Below are 14400 nucleotides of genomic sequence, written 5' to 3' on the forward strand. Positions count from 1 at the left end.
CATAAAATATATGTAGATATACATATGACATGCACAATATGTGTTAATCAACTGTTTATGTTAACAGTAAGGCTTCTTGTCAACAGTAGGCTATTAGTAGTTAAGTTCTGGGGAGTCAAAAGTTGTACATGGATTTTCAGCTATGCAGGGGGTGGGAGGTGTAATGCCTCTAACTCCCCAAGTTGTTCAAGGGTCAACTGCATTCTTATATCAATTATAAATCTTAGCATGACTTAGAAAGCCTCACACGTCCACCTAATTTGATTCCGTCTCTAATATTTTAAACATTTTTAGAAGAAGAATTATATTACACTTGGGTTTCTCAGTTGAGTAACTTTTTTTTTTCTTTTTAACCCCAAATAACCTGAAATTGCTTGGTCTCCAAGCTGATAGAACTCTGTGTCTTTAGGATAGAATTATTTCTAAGACTGTTTCCCCAACATTTGCTTTTGTTGGGCTCTTTAGTTTTGTGCCACAGTGGCTACTAATGTTAAATCAACTCTCTTTCCCTTCTGTCATTGGTAGCAGCTACACAAACGGTCAGCCCATTGTGGTTTCTTTCGAAGACTGGTTACGTACCTCCAAAGTGAGTTTGTACAGGGGACTCTGTGAGGTATACTGAAGAGGGTGAAGACTGATGAAAAGCAGTTAGTGTGGAGTGCGTCTTGTTTCCTCCTAAGCTTGGGACGTCAGCTGCTTCCTTCCATCATGCTGGCGACTGTATTATCGTACTTGCTAAGTTCAAGGCGCCCCCTTGTGGTGCAACTGATACTAATCAACATGAGAAAACAAAATGGCGAGATTACAAGTGATAACAGAGGCAATGCCTTTGGATATAATCTTATTGCTCTCCTCGTTTTTAAGGCTCTCAAAAGAATAAAATAATTTTTCTCCTTTTGCTTTAAATTCATCTGTAGCTATTCAACTCATATTCAATGCTAAGTTTTTTGGAGGTAGAAGCGAATCAGAAAAGCAAGCGCAAATAATTTGATGCCAAATCCCAGGTGACTTTTTAAAATAATTCCGTATTTTTTATTACAAAAGTAATACTTGTAAATTCTAGAAATGTTAGAAAGAACAGATAAAGAGTAAAAGAATCATTTACCCTCTCACAACCCTCATGGATTAACGTTTTGTTATGTATCTTTTTTTTTTTTAGGCATATAGACTCAAAAGAAAACCAAACGTGCCATTTTTCGAACATGATTATATGTGTGAACTTCATTCTGTGTTGTTACAGAGTCAGCTACTTCATCATTCTTAGTGTTGCTTGATTTGGTTGGTTCCATTGTGTGCACACCTTACAATATACAGACACAACACCATGTGGAGTTTTCTTGTAGGTTATTGTAGATTTCCTTATGATTAATTGCTCGAAATAGAATGGCTGAACCAAAACGGTGTACAAAATTTTAAGACATTTGACATTTATTGCCTGGTTATTTGTTAAAGTAAGGCATCTTTTTGACAACGCAATTTTTTTTTTTTTAAGTTTCAAATTCCTAGCATTTGCCTTCTTAGTCTGTGCCAAGAATTGTGCATCGTGTTTTACATGCCTCAGTCTCAATTAATCCTCACAACAACCATGCGACTTAAATACTATTAATGTCCCCACTTACAGATAAGGAAGGTCAGGCTTAAGGAAAATAAATCGCTGTCACGTGACTTCAAAAGCAGGAAGACAGTAGCAGGCTTTCAGAAAGGTGATTAAAAATAGCGCTTTGCATCCCTCCAATCTTGAACTAAGTGGAAACTAAGAGTGATAATTTTCTATTTGTAAAATAAAGACAGTAAGAGAGGAGGAAGAGGAAATGTGCTTCCATAAATTTAGAAACATGAATAAAAATCTAAGTTGAGGCTCTGGCAATTAGATCTTCATGTGAGAAGATATGGTGGACAACTTAGTGATTACTGTGTAATTACAAACTCTAGGGAACTCCTAATATAGACATGTTTTCACTAGAGCTTTTCATTTTGTTCCTGAATGCATTTTCTTTAACCACAGTTAGTCTTCAGACTGGTTCAACCACTCCCAAGTAGTCAAAAGTTGACTAAAGGGAAAGTGGTATCAGAAAAATCTCCAATTTCTGAATGAAACCAGAACTTTTTTGTGAGTTCAAAGAATTTGGCAATCTCCAACTTTTTTGCATTTCTTCTCTCATTGTTGCTCACTAGAGACCTACATTTCACTTTTGCCACCTTTATCCATACTCTTTGATTTTTCTATTATTATATAACTCTTTATTATAGAAAACTCAGACACAGCAAAACAAAGAAAATAAATATCCCCCATCAGTGTTACAAATACTGTGTTTATTGTTCATCTTTGGTTCTCTCTGCCACATCTAGGCGTTAGGCATTTGCCCAATATTTGCTATTCCTGGTCAGCTCTTCTTGGGCTCATCAGCATTGTTTTTATTCTTAAGGGAAAAAAAAAAAAAACTGTTGAACCTGTTTTCCTTCCAGCTACACTTAGCCTTTCAAAGACATTCCAAGTACCATTCAGTATAAGAGCAACATCTGTAGTTTCTCTGCCATTTTCCTCTTCGGATAGCCATTGGATTTATTAGGAGTCTTTGAGGTAATTAAAGTGTCCTTCTGTTTAATTTTTACAGCGTTACTATTTTTGCCGCTCCAGCTGTTTCCTTGTGGTGGTAAGCTGTCGGTTTTTTTCCAGTTACATTTCCCTTAATCTTGATGTAACCTCACTATATTGATAAAGTACTTGACTATCATTATAATTCTCTGAAGTGACTTGCAGACACTCGACTCCTTTCCCACCCAGTCTTTTTTTTTTTCTTTAAGAACAATTTTCTAGTTTATAGTCAAATCCATAAATCAGGCTTATAAGTTCTACGCACTTGATTTAATGGGAGTATGTGAGTGGCCTAATAAAATCCACTTTTCTTTCTCTGCTTTCTTACTGTCGGACTCAAAACCTGTAGGGCTCAAAATATTTTCCACGCAGATGGAGCCTGGCAAGAAGTGAAAAAGTTTCCTGTGAGTTTCATTTTGTAATCCTGAGAAAATTTATATCAGTGTAGAGATTAATGTTCCTGTGGCCTCAAATTCTAGAGCCCTTTCTCTGTAGGAGCCATTGCATCTTCTGAGATGGACCCCCCCAGCACCCCTGGGTCCTTCCTGCTCTGACACAGGGACACTCCTCCAGCTTTTTATTTATTTATTTATTTATTCTTTTTTTGGCTGTGTTGGGTCTTCGTTTCTGTGCGAGGGCTTTCTCCAGTTGCAGCAAGCGGGAGCCACTCTTCATCGCGGTGCGCGGGCCTCTCACTATCGCGGCCTCTCTTGTTGCGGGGCACAGGCTCCAGACGCGCAGGCTCAGTAATTGTGGCTCACGGGCCTAGTTGCTCCGCGGCATGCGGGATCCTCCCAGACCAGGGCTCGAACCCATGTCCCCTGCATTGGCAGGCAGACTCTCAACCACTGCGCCACCAGGGAAGCCCACTCCTCTAGCTTTTGCATTTCCTTGACCTTAGTCAACGAAGGCAAGAAAGACGCAGCCACGGTTGGGTTTGCTCCAAGCGTGGAGCGTTTGACCATTTATGTGATTCTCTTGCCCTTTCTTCCTTGGATTTCAGGTGATTCTCACCTAAAGGAGCTGCTGTAGTGACTTTCTTTGTCCCTTCTTGTCCAGCTTTTCTAAGCTTGTTGCAGGTTTCTCTGCTGAGAGTCACCTTGCAGAGAGAGGTTGGGGGTCTCTGCCCCTCCTGGCAGCCTCACGGTTGGGGCGCTGGTCTCCTCCGGCCCCTTCCGTTCTCTGCCGCCTGTGTGCGGGGCTGTGTCCCCCAGGTCCTCTGCCCTCAGCCCGTTTTATTCCCCATCTCCTTGAGATGGAAACTCTGTGATTTTCTGTACCTCTTTCCCCCTTGTCTGTCCACAACAGCTCTTTAAATCTATTGTCCTGTTTGCATCTTGCACTTTTATTTATCGTGCACCTACAGGGTGTTATTATTTGTGGTCTACATTGGGGTATTTCTTTCATAGTTAATGAAACCTATAAACTTGGGAGCAGGAGAATCAGAGGCCCTACAGCAACCCTCACCTTTCAAAGGAGAATATATTCACCTCAAAAAGAGCTTTTATGAGGTCAGTCTAGCTAATAGTTCTTCTAATGGTGTCACTCCTTTATTCTCTTAAAAGTCTCTTCAAGGTCTTTTCCTTTTTTTTTTTTTTAAATGTTTAACCCCACTTCTGGGCTGGATTGTTTTGGTTTTTTTTTAAATTTATTTATTTATTTTTGGTTGTGTTGGGTCTTCGTTTCTATGCGAGGGCTTTCGCTAGTTGTGGCGAGCGGGGGCCACTCTTCATCACGGTGCGCGGGCCTCTCACTGTCGTGGCCTCTCTTGTTGCGGCGCACCCTTTTTTTTTTTAACCCCCAAGTGCATTCTGGGTAGAATATTTTAGTACTGTTCTTGTCTGGAGACCTGTCTTCTGGCTTTTGGAGATAGCTCTCTGAATTCAAGTGTTCTTTTTCTTGTGGAGATTTGTGTCTGATATGTGTGAGACTAGGTTCTAAATAATACAGAATTATTCAGAAATAAAGGACATACATGCATAATACATATCTATATCTAAGTCTATCATGGTGGTATGAATCATGGATATTGTATAATTCAGTTATGATGGTATTTAGGGGCTCTGTGTGTGCTGGTTATCCATATGGATATATCTGTATGCATATGCAGTAACTTATGAAGTGAGCTGCCAAACCATGACACCTCATTGGCTGATTTTTTTCTCTTTTTTGCCTTTTTCTTTTGAATTGTGGAAAAATATACATGACTTATAATTTAGCACCTTAACCATTTTTAAGTGTACAGTTCAGTAGCATTAAGTACGTTCATGTCGTTGTACAGCCGACCTCCAGAACTCTTTTCATTTTACTAAATTGAAACTCTGCATGCATTAAACAACTATTCCCCAATCCCCCTTGCCCAGCCCCTGGTGACCACCATCCTACTTTCTATCTCTATGAATTGACTGCTGTACATACCTCACGTAAGTGAACTCATACTGTATTTGTCTTTTTGTGACTGGCTTATTTCACTTTGTATTATGTTCTAAAGGTTAATCAATGTTGTAGCATGTGACAGAATTCCTTTTTAAGGCTGAATGTCTTTCAATATGTATAGACCACATTTTGTTTATCCGTTCATCTGTTGATGGACATTTGGGTTGCTTCCACCTTTTGGCTATTGTAAATAATACCACTATGAACGTGGTGGTAGAGATATCTCTTTGAGACCCTGCCTTTCATTCTCATGGCTGATTTTGGATGCAAGAGTAAGTCATTCTTCTTGCATGAGGATTATGAAATTTTCATGTTTTAAAACACAAAACCATCTTTACATCATGGTTTTTTTAAAAAATTAAGTTGTCCGAAAGTCAGTGGATCAATAAGAATTGAAATGTTTGAATACTTGGTACAGTAAGCATAGTAAATGGAAGACATCCTCCAGGGTCAGCCAGGTTCAGATGTCAGAATTTGTTCCCTGAACTATAATTCTGATCTGCTGTTCCTGTAAGTATTCACCTTGGATCTTCTCGTGAAGAAGTCTTGTCATCTGGTGTGGCACAGCCCAGGCACAAAAAGTCCTGCACTCTTGTCTTCATAGAGCAGCCCAGTGGCCAGTGGCCCAGTGGCCAGTGCCAATCAAGATGGCAGGCTGGGGCTCACCACCAGACTGCATTCTGACTGAGGAAGGTATTTCATTCTGGCTCTGGTCACCCCCCTGCAACCTTGAGACACCCTCAAGGACAACAAGGCAGTGTGACATATTCTCAAATGACCAGGTGAACTTAGAAGGGCCCCGCTGTAAGATATGTCAGGGACAACTCACTGCCAGTCAGGGCTGGCTTTCACCATATCTCTCTAAATGCTAAGGATGGAACTGCCACCTTTCTGTCTTTCTTTGTCTGGGGAGAGGGCTTCACGTCTGGGGAGAGGGCTTCACGGTGCTGCATTGTCATTATGAACAAATAGATGATTCCTTTGGGTCAACTCTTCTTTTTCTGTTCCTGTTTTCACCCTTTTTCTTTTCTATTTTTTTTTTTTTCTCTCTTTTTCTCCTGATACACAGGCTTTGCAGCACATGCTGATCTCTCTTCAGGCAGAACTTGACATTCAAAGGTACTTGATGAAAATTGAATCATCTCAGCGAGTTAGTACTTCACCTTTTCTTCTCTGCATTGAGTCCTACCTCGCCGCATGCCTTTTCGCTCAGCCGCGTGTGGCATTCTAATGAGTGTCAGCCTCTCCCTGTCCCCGTCTACCCGGAGCCTGGGTTTAAACCTCTCAGAGCCAAATGCTTGCAGCATTCCCACACTGGTGCATTTTTTTTTTTTAATCATGAGAGTGAATATTAAAAATGAACACTAATTGCATGCTTGCTTGGGAATCTGTCATTAACTTTTCCACAGTTTGAGTTGTGTGATCAGCAGTAACGCAACGGCAATTCAGAGATCTCTGCACAATCCTCTGAAAAGTGGGGCTCTGGCCCCAGCAGCTTGCTCAAGGCAGAAAGCTTCTGGAAGTGGAACAGAAACCTGTCCTTCTAACAGCCTCAGAGCTCTGGGACTCTGCCTTCGCTTGGCTCCAAAACATCCAGTATGGGGTCCAGACCATTTCACTGGCATACATCTTAATAATAAAAATGATAGGAAGAGACACATTTATATAAAATTTACTAGGCACCAAGCACTGTTCTAAGTGCTTTACAAGCACTAACCTCTCACACCAGCCTCATGGGGTAGGCATCCGATGGTCCCCATTTTATAAATGAAGAAACTGAGGCACAGGGAAGTTCAATACCTTGCCCAGGGCCACATAACAGGTAAGTTAGAGTTGGGACTCCAAGCAGTAAGGCCCCAGAGTCAGTTTCAATATATTATTTATTTCCCCATAGTCCTCAATGGCCCCTATTTCATAATAGGTCAGTTTAGAATGTTCCACCTGGAAGGGAGTGGAGAGTTTCCAGTACTTGGACACCTGGCTTGGCATTGGATACCTGTACCAACTGACCCATTGGCACACGGCCACCCGTATCCTTTTTGTCCCCCAAACGTGGACTGTTTCTTTATTGACTCCAGAGCTTGCCCAGATGAGAACCATTTGGTCTTTACTGTGAGGCCCAAAGCACACTGTGCTTAGGAAGCATCCAGCGGTCTGGCTTTAGTGCATCTGTGACTTCCTGGCCATTCGGTCAGTCTTCAGTGACCTCTTCACCTTCCTTTTCTTAATCATCAGTCTCTTTGATCTTTTCTAAGGTCACAAGCTCAAATTAGAAAGTTCCTGCCCAAACGAATAGACATAGAAGGAAAAGTGGGGGGACATATACTACAGAGACCCATGGTCCTACTCCACACCAGCTCAGTTCTGATGAGGTGTTTACCGTTAATTTTTTTCCACAAGTTCTTACTTGTTTTCACATCTGTATAATTCATGCAAAATAGAGCTGTCTGTATGATTTCCTTGCACACATATTGTGCACCAAATAGAAATGCAGAAAAGGAAGCATGGTGAGCTCTTCCCCACAACTCTACATGCTGCCATTAACTGCTCCTTTCTACTTTCAGAACAGAGACTTGACATCGTGATGTAGGGTTTTCTACAGAGTTTGGGGTCCCTCTCACTGTTCTTTTAAAGCCTGAGATAAATTCTCAAGGCTAACTTTTATTTTTTGACATATCAGCAAATAATGGGATATGTGTGAATTTTTCAAGAGCTTTCTTTTTTAAGGCTTTAAACACAAGTTACAGTGACAATGGTGTTTTTTGGAGAAGGAGTGGGATGAAAGTTCAGGTGGGAAATGGAAGATGTTCTTTCTTCTCTTTGATAAAGAGTGACTCCCAGAGCCTCTGAGGATGTCACAGTCTCTATTTTGAAGTTGGAAGTCATCATTTACCGACTTCAGGCAAGGTGGTGGCAGTAAGAGGTCGGGTGTATCCTCTCCTCGCACACAGGACCCCACAAACCGTGGGACCTCCCGACCACAGCAGGGAGCCAAGCCGTGTAGAACCATCCTTACGAGAATGTACTACATAAGAGCAGCTGAATGCTTTCCATCATTTATTGTTGACAAATTCCTGTGCGTTTTTTCCTCGGTGACTCCTCACCACAGTTATATCAAGCAGATACTCAGATTTTTTTTTTTATAAAAGTGAGAACTAAGGTTCAAAGAGCTTCCCTAGGGGGTCGCACTGCCAGTGCATGGCAGGATTGGAGTCTGTGTTCTGCAAGAGCAGCGTGATAAAAAGACTAAAGTCCTCTCATTCTAAATCATGTTTTCCTTCCATCTCTCCAAACTCTGGTATTCTTTCTTATAGCAGAACTAGAGGGGAAAAGAACCTTTGGCCTGAAAAGCTCGTGGGAATTTTCACAAGGTGTTTTTTCATCTGAAAATCAATGCAGGGGAATTGGGAGGGCAGTTGCTGATGGTAATGGACTGTGTGTGTTTAGAAACGAGAGTTTGAAAACTAACAGCAGCTTCTACTCCCAGGATGTCCGGAAAGGGTTCTGGCCTCAAGCACTGAAGCTTGGTGACCTCGGGCACCACAGTATTCCCACTGATACTGAAGGCCAGCTCCTTCTTCACTGTGAGGATGGAGATCTTCAAATCTCCCGGGTCAGGCTGAGGAAGGGGGGCCTCTGCTATCGGGGAAACCTCTTTGGTTTCACAACAATGTAGTTAAGCTCTAGGGGCATCACCCCTGGGCCTGGGGTCCCACATCCTCTCCAAACTGAAGTCTGGGCTGCAGAGATGAGCTTAATAATGGCTTTTGTAAGGAGGCCTTCTAAGGTGCATATTTAGCACTAAGTGTGATGCTGGTTGTATTTTACTTGAAATTTCAAAGCCTGCAAGCAGGTCCCTTTCCTTTCATCTCTGTAATAACAAATCCTCACGGGGACACCTATTATCCTGAAGCCTTTTAACTGCATTCCAGGCACTCTGAGTTGCAAAGGCACCTGCTGCCTTGCTTAAGCCCCTCCCAATGCGGGCGGTTAGGAGCCAAAGCCTCGGAAACTGTTTGTTTGTTTATAATGCACACCGTCTTGGTTCACGAATAAAAGGAAAGAGAAAGAAACGGATTGGATTGATTGACTTAAGGCAGCTCGCTATAAAGAGACATCTGCCTTCAGGTGGCTAAACTAAAAATCGAAAGGGAAAACCTCATAAGAGGAGGAGACAAAGTTATGAATATGGCTAACTCCGATTAGCTTGAACATTAAATTTAGCTTCGACTTTTCTGATATATGCTGTATTTTATATATATTTGATATACTTCTCATTATAGGACAAAGTAATACTTATGACTCCTTCACAAGGCAGAATTATTTTCCTTGTTTTAGATAATAAAAGAAACATTGTTTGCTCATGCCTTCAGAAAAGGGACATCCATCAACGTAACAGACAGGATCAACAGGAAAACAGCAGTATTCTTTCTTCATCTGGCCTTTTATTTTACATCAACTCCTTCAAGATGAAGCACAACACTAAATAATAATTGCAGGAACGTGCGTCTGAAAGGGGTGAGGGGCTGAGTTAATGAGATCCAGTTTTGGAACTTGCTGGTGGTGTAAGTTTCTAACTTGATGGAAGGATGCTGAAGAGAGATGATGGCGAGCCAGGCCTCATCATCTTTAAATACGATTTATCTCTTTCTGTCTTTGAAGGGAAGTCAGAGAGCAGCTGATTCAAGGTGTTATATCAGAAGCGAGTCTATGTCACATCCCAGGTAGGCCACCAGGCAGGCAGGTGGCAGGTTGACATCCAAACATCCTGGAAGTGGGAAAGGCTACACCTTATCTGTGGGTCAGCCCACTTTGGCCTCTTCTCCAGGCACAGCTAAACCTCTTAAAGGAAAAAAGAAAAAGAATCGCATCATCTACATATTATGAAGGGGTTGGAAAGTAGAAAATATCCAAGAGATGGTAGAAAATTGCTAAAGTTCCAAATTTACCTGGAGTCAAATTGTAAAAGCCTTAAAATGCAGTTACTGTAAGGGTGTCGGAGCTCTGGATAGGAGAGTCTGTCTCCTTAAAAGGTGAAGTGCATGATCTGCATGTCCAAAAAAATTGAATTGATGGCTTTGGGCTCTTCTTTCTTAATCATTTCTTTTTTGAAAGTGGAAGTCTATGCAATTTTGGATTCCTGCAAAATTTTGCATGGCATGAAAATGGAAATGCGTCTTTGTTCCCATGTTTTCCCCATGAATTTGTGTCCTCATTTCAGGGGCCATCTATGAGGACAAACCTTTTACCTGGAATCTAATTGTAGGAAATAACACATGAGAAGCCCAGATGGGCATGGGTATCTTCAGATCACCATAGACAAGAATCCTTCTGGATTCTAAATGTTTTGTGAGAAAGTCTTCCCTTCCCCTGATCCACTCTATAAAAATATCATGCTTACCCAGTAAATCTCTGATTTGCAAAAGCAATATTATCCTCATTTTGGAGAAATAAGGAAGAAAGTATATTACTCATAATACTACTGTGTAAAAGAAACCAAGGCTAATATTTGGGTGTATTCCTTCCATTTCTTAGATGATGAAAAAAAAGTTCTTTAAAACACCTTGATTATGACTGCATAGTATTCCATAGTGTGGCTCCATTGCGATTTGTTAACCAGCCTTCTCAGTTGTTTCTAGATTTATTTATTCTATTAAAGATGTAATATGTACAGATTTGTTCCCTGACCCTCAACTATAGTAAGTATCACTCTTCTTCATTTTTGTATATCAAATTAATCTGGCTTGGCTTCAGCAGTTATTGAGAAATGTGTTCTCGTCACTTGGGGTCCTAAAGAAATCCTAGGGATCGCATCTGGTCTGATAGAACTGGGTAAGGTTTCTGGGTCTCCTGGGACTCAGCAGATGGCCTCCTGGTGGTCTGTTTGCAGGTGGGCTCGCGGGGCTGTCTGCCAGGCTAAGCCAAGGCACACCCTTCAGCCGCTCTGAGCACACCACACCCCCCTCCACCCGGGCCACTCCTTGTAAATGGAATCCAGGCCTCCACAGTTTGAAGAACATCATCACCCATCACCACCACCAACAACAAAGCTAGCGTCCTCTTCCTGGCCCTGCAAAGCCACTCACCCCCCTCTTCCTGCCCAGCTAGCAACCCTTCTCCTCTCACACTGAGGGGGTCGGGGGTGGGCAACCCCAGACTCAACTTCCAGACACCTTTACCCTCTGAGCCCAATCTAGGGAGGGAGTCTTTGGGGCGGCCTCTGTAGCACTGAGACACTGATCACAGCCCTTCCACCGGGGAGGACCTTGGAACACAAAAGCTTGGCAGTTTCCCCAGGAAGTTGGGGATGGGGGTAGATGTTCCATCATGTGTGTTGCTGACGGCCATGAGGACAAGATACGTTGATAGTATCTCAGAAGAGTCATCTGACGCACAGATACCTCGAAGGAGAGTGTCTGTGTCGTGTGATGCTTCTTGAAATAGTGAGGAAGCATCCTTGTCTGAACACAGGTGTCCTTGTCATGCGTTCCTTGGCATCTGCAGGAGGGGCTTTGCCTGGTGAGAGCGCGTTGGCAGAGGGACCCTGCCTGTCTCACTCGGCTCTGTGCAGTGCCTGCCTCGCCGCAGGGACGCCTGTGGCCGGCTCCGGCCGGGGAGGCGAGGGGAGCTGACTCCTCAGCCTCACGGCCTTTTCATCTTTCTGATCTGTTAATGAACTAATAGGCACAGTGAAGGAAAAATGGGGAAGCAAAAGACACAGCTGTACTTTGCTCAACTGCTGAATCGTCTGATTTTAGTCCAGACCAAACAGCTTTTCTGTTTTCACAGGTGAAAATCATGAAAAATGTCTGGGTACCCTTTTGGTGGAAAGAGGGAGGAAGGGGTTGAAATATTACCCTTGAAGAAACAGGGTATAAACTGAGTTTATCAAGGATAATTCATCGAAATAAATCCTAGAGAAAAATGTATCCCCTTTGTCCAAGCTGGGGAAGGGAAATACTGATTTGCAGAGCTAAACCTAAGTCCGTCTTTATGAGAATCTCAGATATGCACAGTTGGAAGTTGGTATTAGAATGGGAGGTGTGTGTGCATATATGTCCTTCTTGTTATAAGGCCCAGAAATACCTGGTTACCGGTGAACCTGGCATGTGTCCACAAACTACTCCCACGAAGCACCCAGATACACATTCAACACTGTATCATGTGTGTGTGTGTTACCAGCAGGACCCTTTTGTGCTTGCACCCAAGTTTTCTATTAAAAACAAAAGCTGATTTCTTCTCCTCTGAGTCATTAGCACCAGGGCCACCCCAAAATTACACAGTTGTTACAAAACTAAGTACAGTTCTCTCTTACACTTGTATTCCAATTCTCACATCAATCTGTCATGTTCTAGAACCGGGATGTCCTAGGTCTTTTCCCTAATTGACCATCAGGATAAGACTGGCCCAGAGGAGATGTTGGCTCAGGTTTCATTACTCTGGCCATCAGCCACGGAAGTTGTGAGAAGTAGCCAAAGAGCTGTGGGGAGACCTGGTCCCGCTGCTTTCGAAGCACCCCAGGGTGTGGGTCCCCGGATGCACCTGAGAATGGCAGGTCCTCGGTGCTCCGGCCACCTGGATGGGTTTATGTAAGGACGGAAGCCCCTATGGGAGCTCTTGGTCTTCGCATCCCCAGACCCAAACCCAGCAGAGGCCTTAGACTCTGGAAACAAGGAGGGCCGGAGAAGGGAGCGAAAGGACTGCACTGTGGTTCTAGAAAGCACTCTGAGCAAATTTCAGAGCTTAAACCTTCCATGGCCACAATTTGTCCGTTCTCCTGAGGCTAGAGGAGTGCAAAGCGGGGATGGTAAAGAAAACTAAAGTCTGGGGATCTTCCAGTGTTTGTGAACTTCAAATATTTTGCTCCTTTTGTCTTTCATAAGAGTGCATAGCACCTAGAAAAATCTCTTCAGTTGACGTCACAATTTTGACTGGATTTTGAGTTGAAAGCTTCCCAAGTGCAAGAAATGGGGTGAAAGTGTCTGAATGTCATGATTAAATTAACCATGTCAATTAGTGAGTATTAAGATAATGAGTCATTCTGAATACATTTGCATTTGCATGTGGGAAGCTTTATTCTATTTCCGAACTCTCTATGGAAATTGGGCATTCATTAAAATGAAGTAAAATTTCAGTAAGGCAACTTTGGGTTTTCTTTTTAAAATAGAACATAATCTGATGTGACGCGTACGCCCTGGCTAATCAGACACCCCACTGTTGCCAACAGTTAGCGTCTTACATAAAGGTACATTTGCAGGCTTTATTTTCTGGACCTTGGCATTTCAAATTAGAGTTTACAGGGTCTGAAAAATGGGAATGACGAAACATCATCAGTGCCTCCAGCTCTAATTTTCTTTTCTCTTTGCTTTTAGTCCCCAAATACAACATCGCGTAGAATAAGAACACATTTGATCTCCTAGCAGAGCATACTGCTTATGGTGAACACTTCAGCAAATGTTTGTTCATGACCTTATGGCAGCCTTTTAAAAATTAATGCTCTGCAACTGTGTTGCATGCACTTGAGGACATAAATGCAGGAACATGGATCTCGGTGCTAGCTAGCTACATATTTCTGTAGAGCAAATGCAGTAGGGGAAATCATTTGGGGGAAACCATTTGAAGGAATCTCAGTAAACTAAAGTTTTCTGGGTGACATGATTTTTCTTCTTCTTTGTGATGTGTATCTTAGAGTGATGAAATTTTAGTCCTGAAAGGACTAACTACCAACCAGTCAACCTCTGGTCTTACAGAAGAGGAAACTATGACTTAGTGAGATTGTACATTGCCCAATTTTGGTACAAGCTGGCCGACAGACTCCTGGTTAAATGACTTTACCCCTGTCAGCTCTGGAATCCTGCAGACTTGGTCCCAGTTCCTTCTCTAGCTAGAATTTTCGGGCAAGTTGCTTCCACGATTTGTCTCCTCAGTGTAGCCAGTATTATGCAGTGGCAGTGAGGGTGAAATGAGATGACCACACAATCAATCACAGTGCAGCAGGCACTGAATTTGTGAATTCCTTTCCCTCTCCCCACACCCCTTCACTAGGAAGACAGTCTTCCTAGAGAACCGGTCTGCACATGTTACGGATGAACCAGAGGAGGGATCTGCCTGAAGCCTCTTACCCCAGCATCCCTTGGTGATAGAAAGCCCTTTTTGAAGAAGTAAAGACTAGAAAGGATCAGTGGGGTTCAGGTGGCCTGGTTACACAGACTGCCCCTTCCTGCATGACCCCAAAGGACTTCCTGTTTGGGTGGTAGGTTTGGGATCACCTGATGATTTGGGGAAACATCTAGAAGGTTGTGATGGAAACAGAGGGAGGTGGTCATGGGTGTCCATGAAGCACTGAAATCCAGCTTTCCAGGCCCTTG

General features: G+C 42.8%; 1 protein-coding gene across 29 annotated transcripts in view; it reads left to right on the forward strand.

The window, feature by feature from the left end:
* Positions 1–14400, forward strand: part of KIAA1217 — a 496866-nt gene that overhangs the window by 305547 nt on the left and 176919 nt on the right. For 18 of the 29 annotated variants that reach the window (XM_082449577.1, XM_082449592.1, XM_082449585.1 and 15 more), the window contains exon 3: positions 6102–6182. The exons of the other annotated variants lie outside the window; for them this stretch is intronic. In XM_082449577.1, coding sequence (XP_082305703.1) covers positions 6102–6182 — 81 coding nt within the window. The remainder of the gene's footprint in view (positions 1–6101; positions 6183–14400) is intronic. 29 annotated transcript variants of the gene reach the window in all.

This window comes from Balaenoptera physalus, assembly GCF_965194825.1.
Source record: "Balaenoptera physalus genome assembly, chromosome: 2".
In the NCBI taxonomy this organism is placed as follows: Eukaryota; Metazoa; Chordata; class Mammalia; order Artiodactyla; family Balaenopteridae; genus Balaenoptera; species Balaenoptera physalus.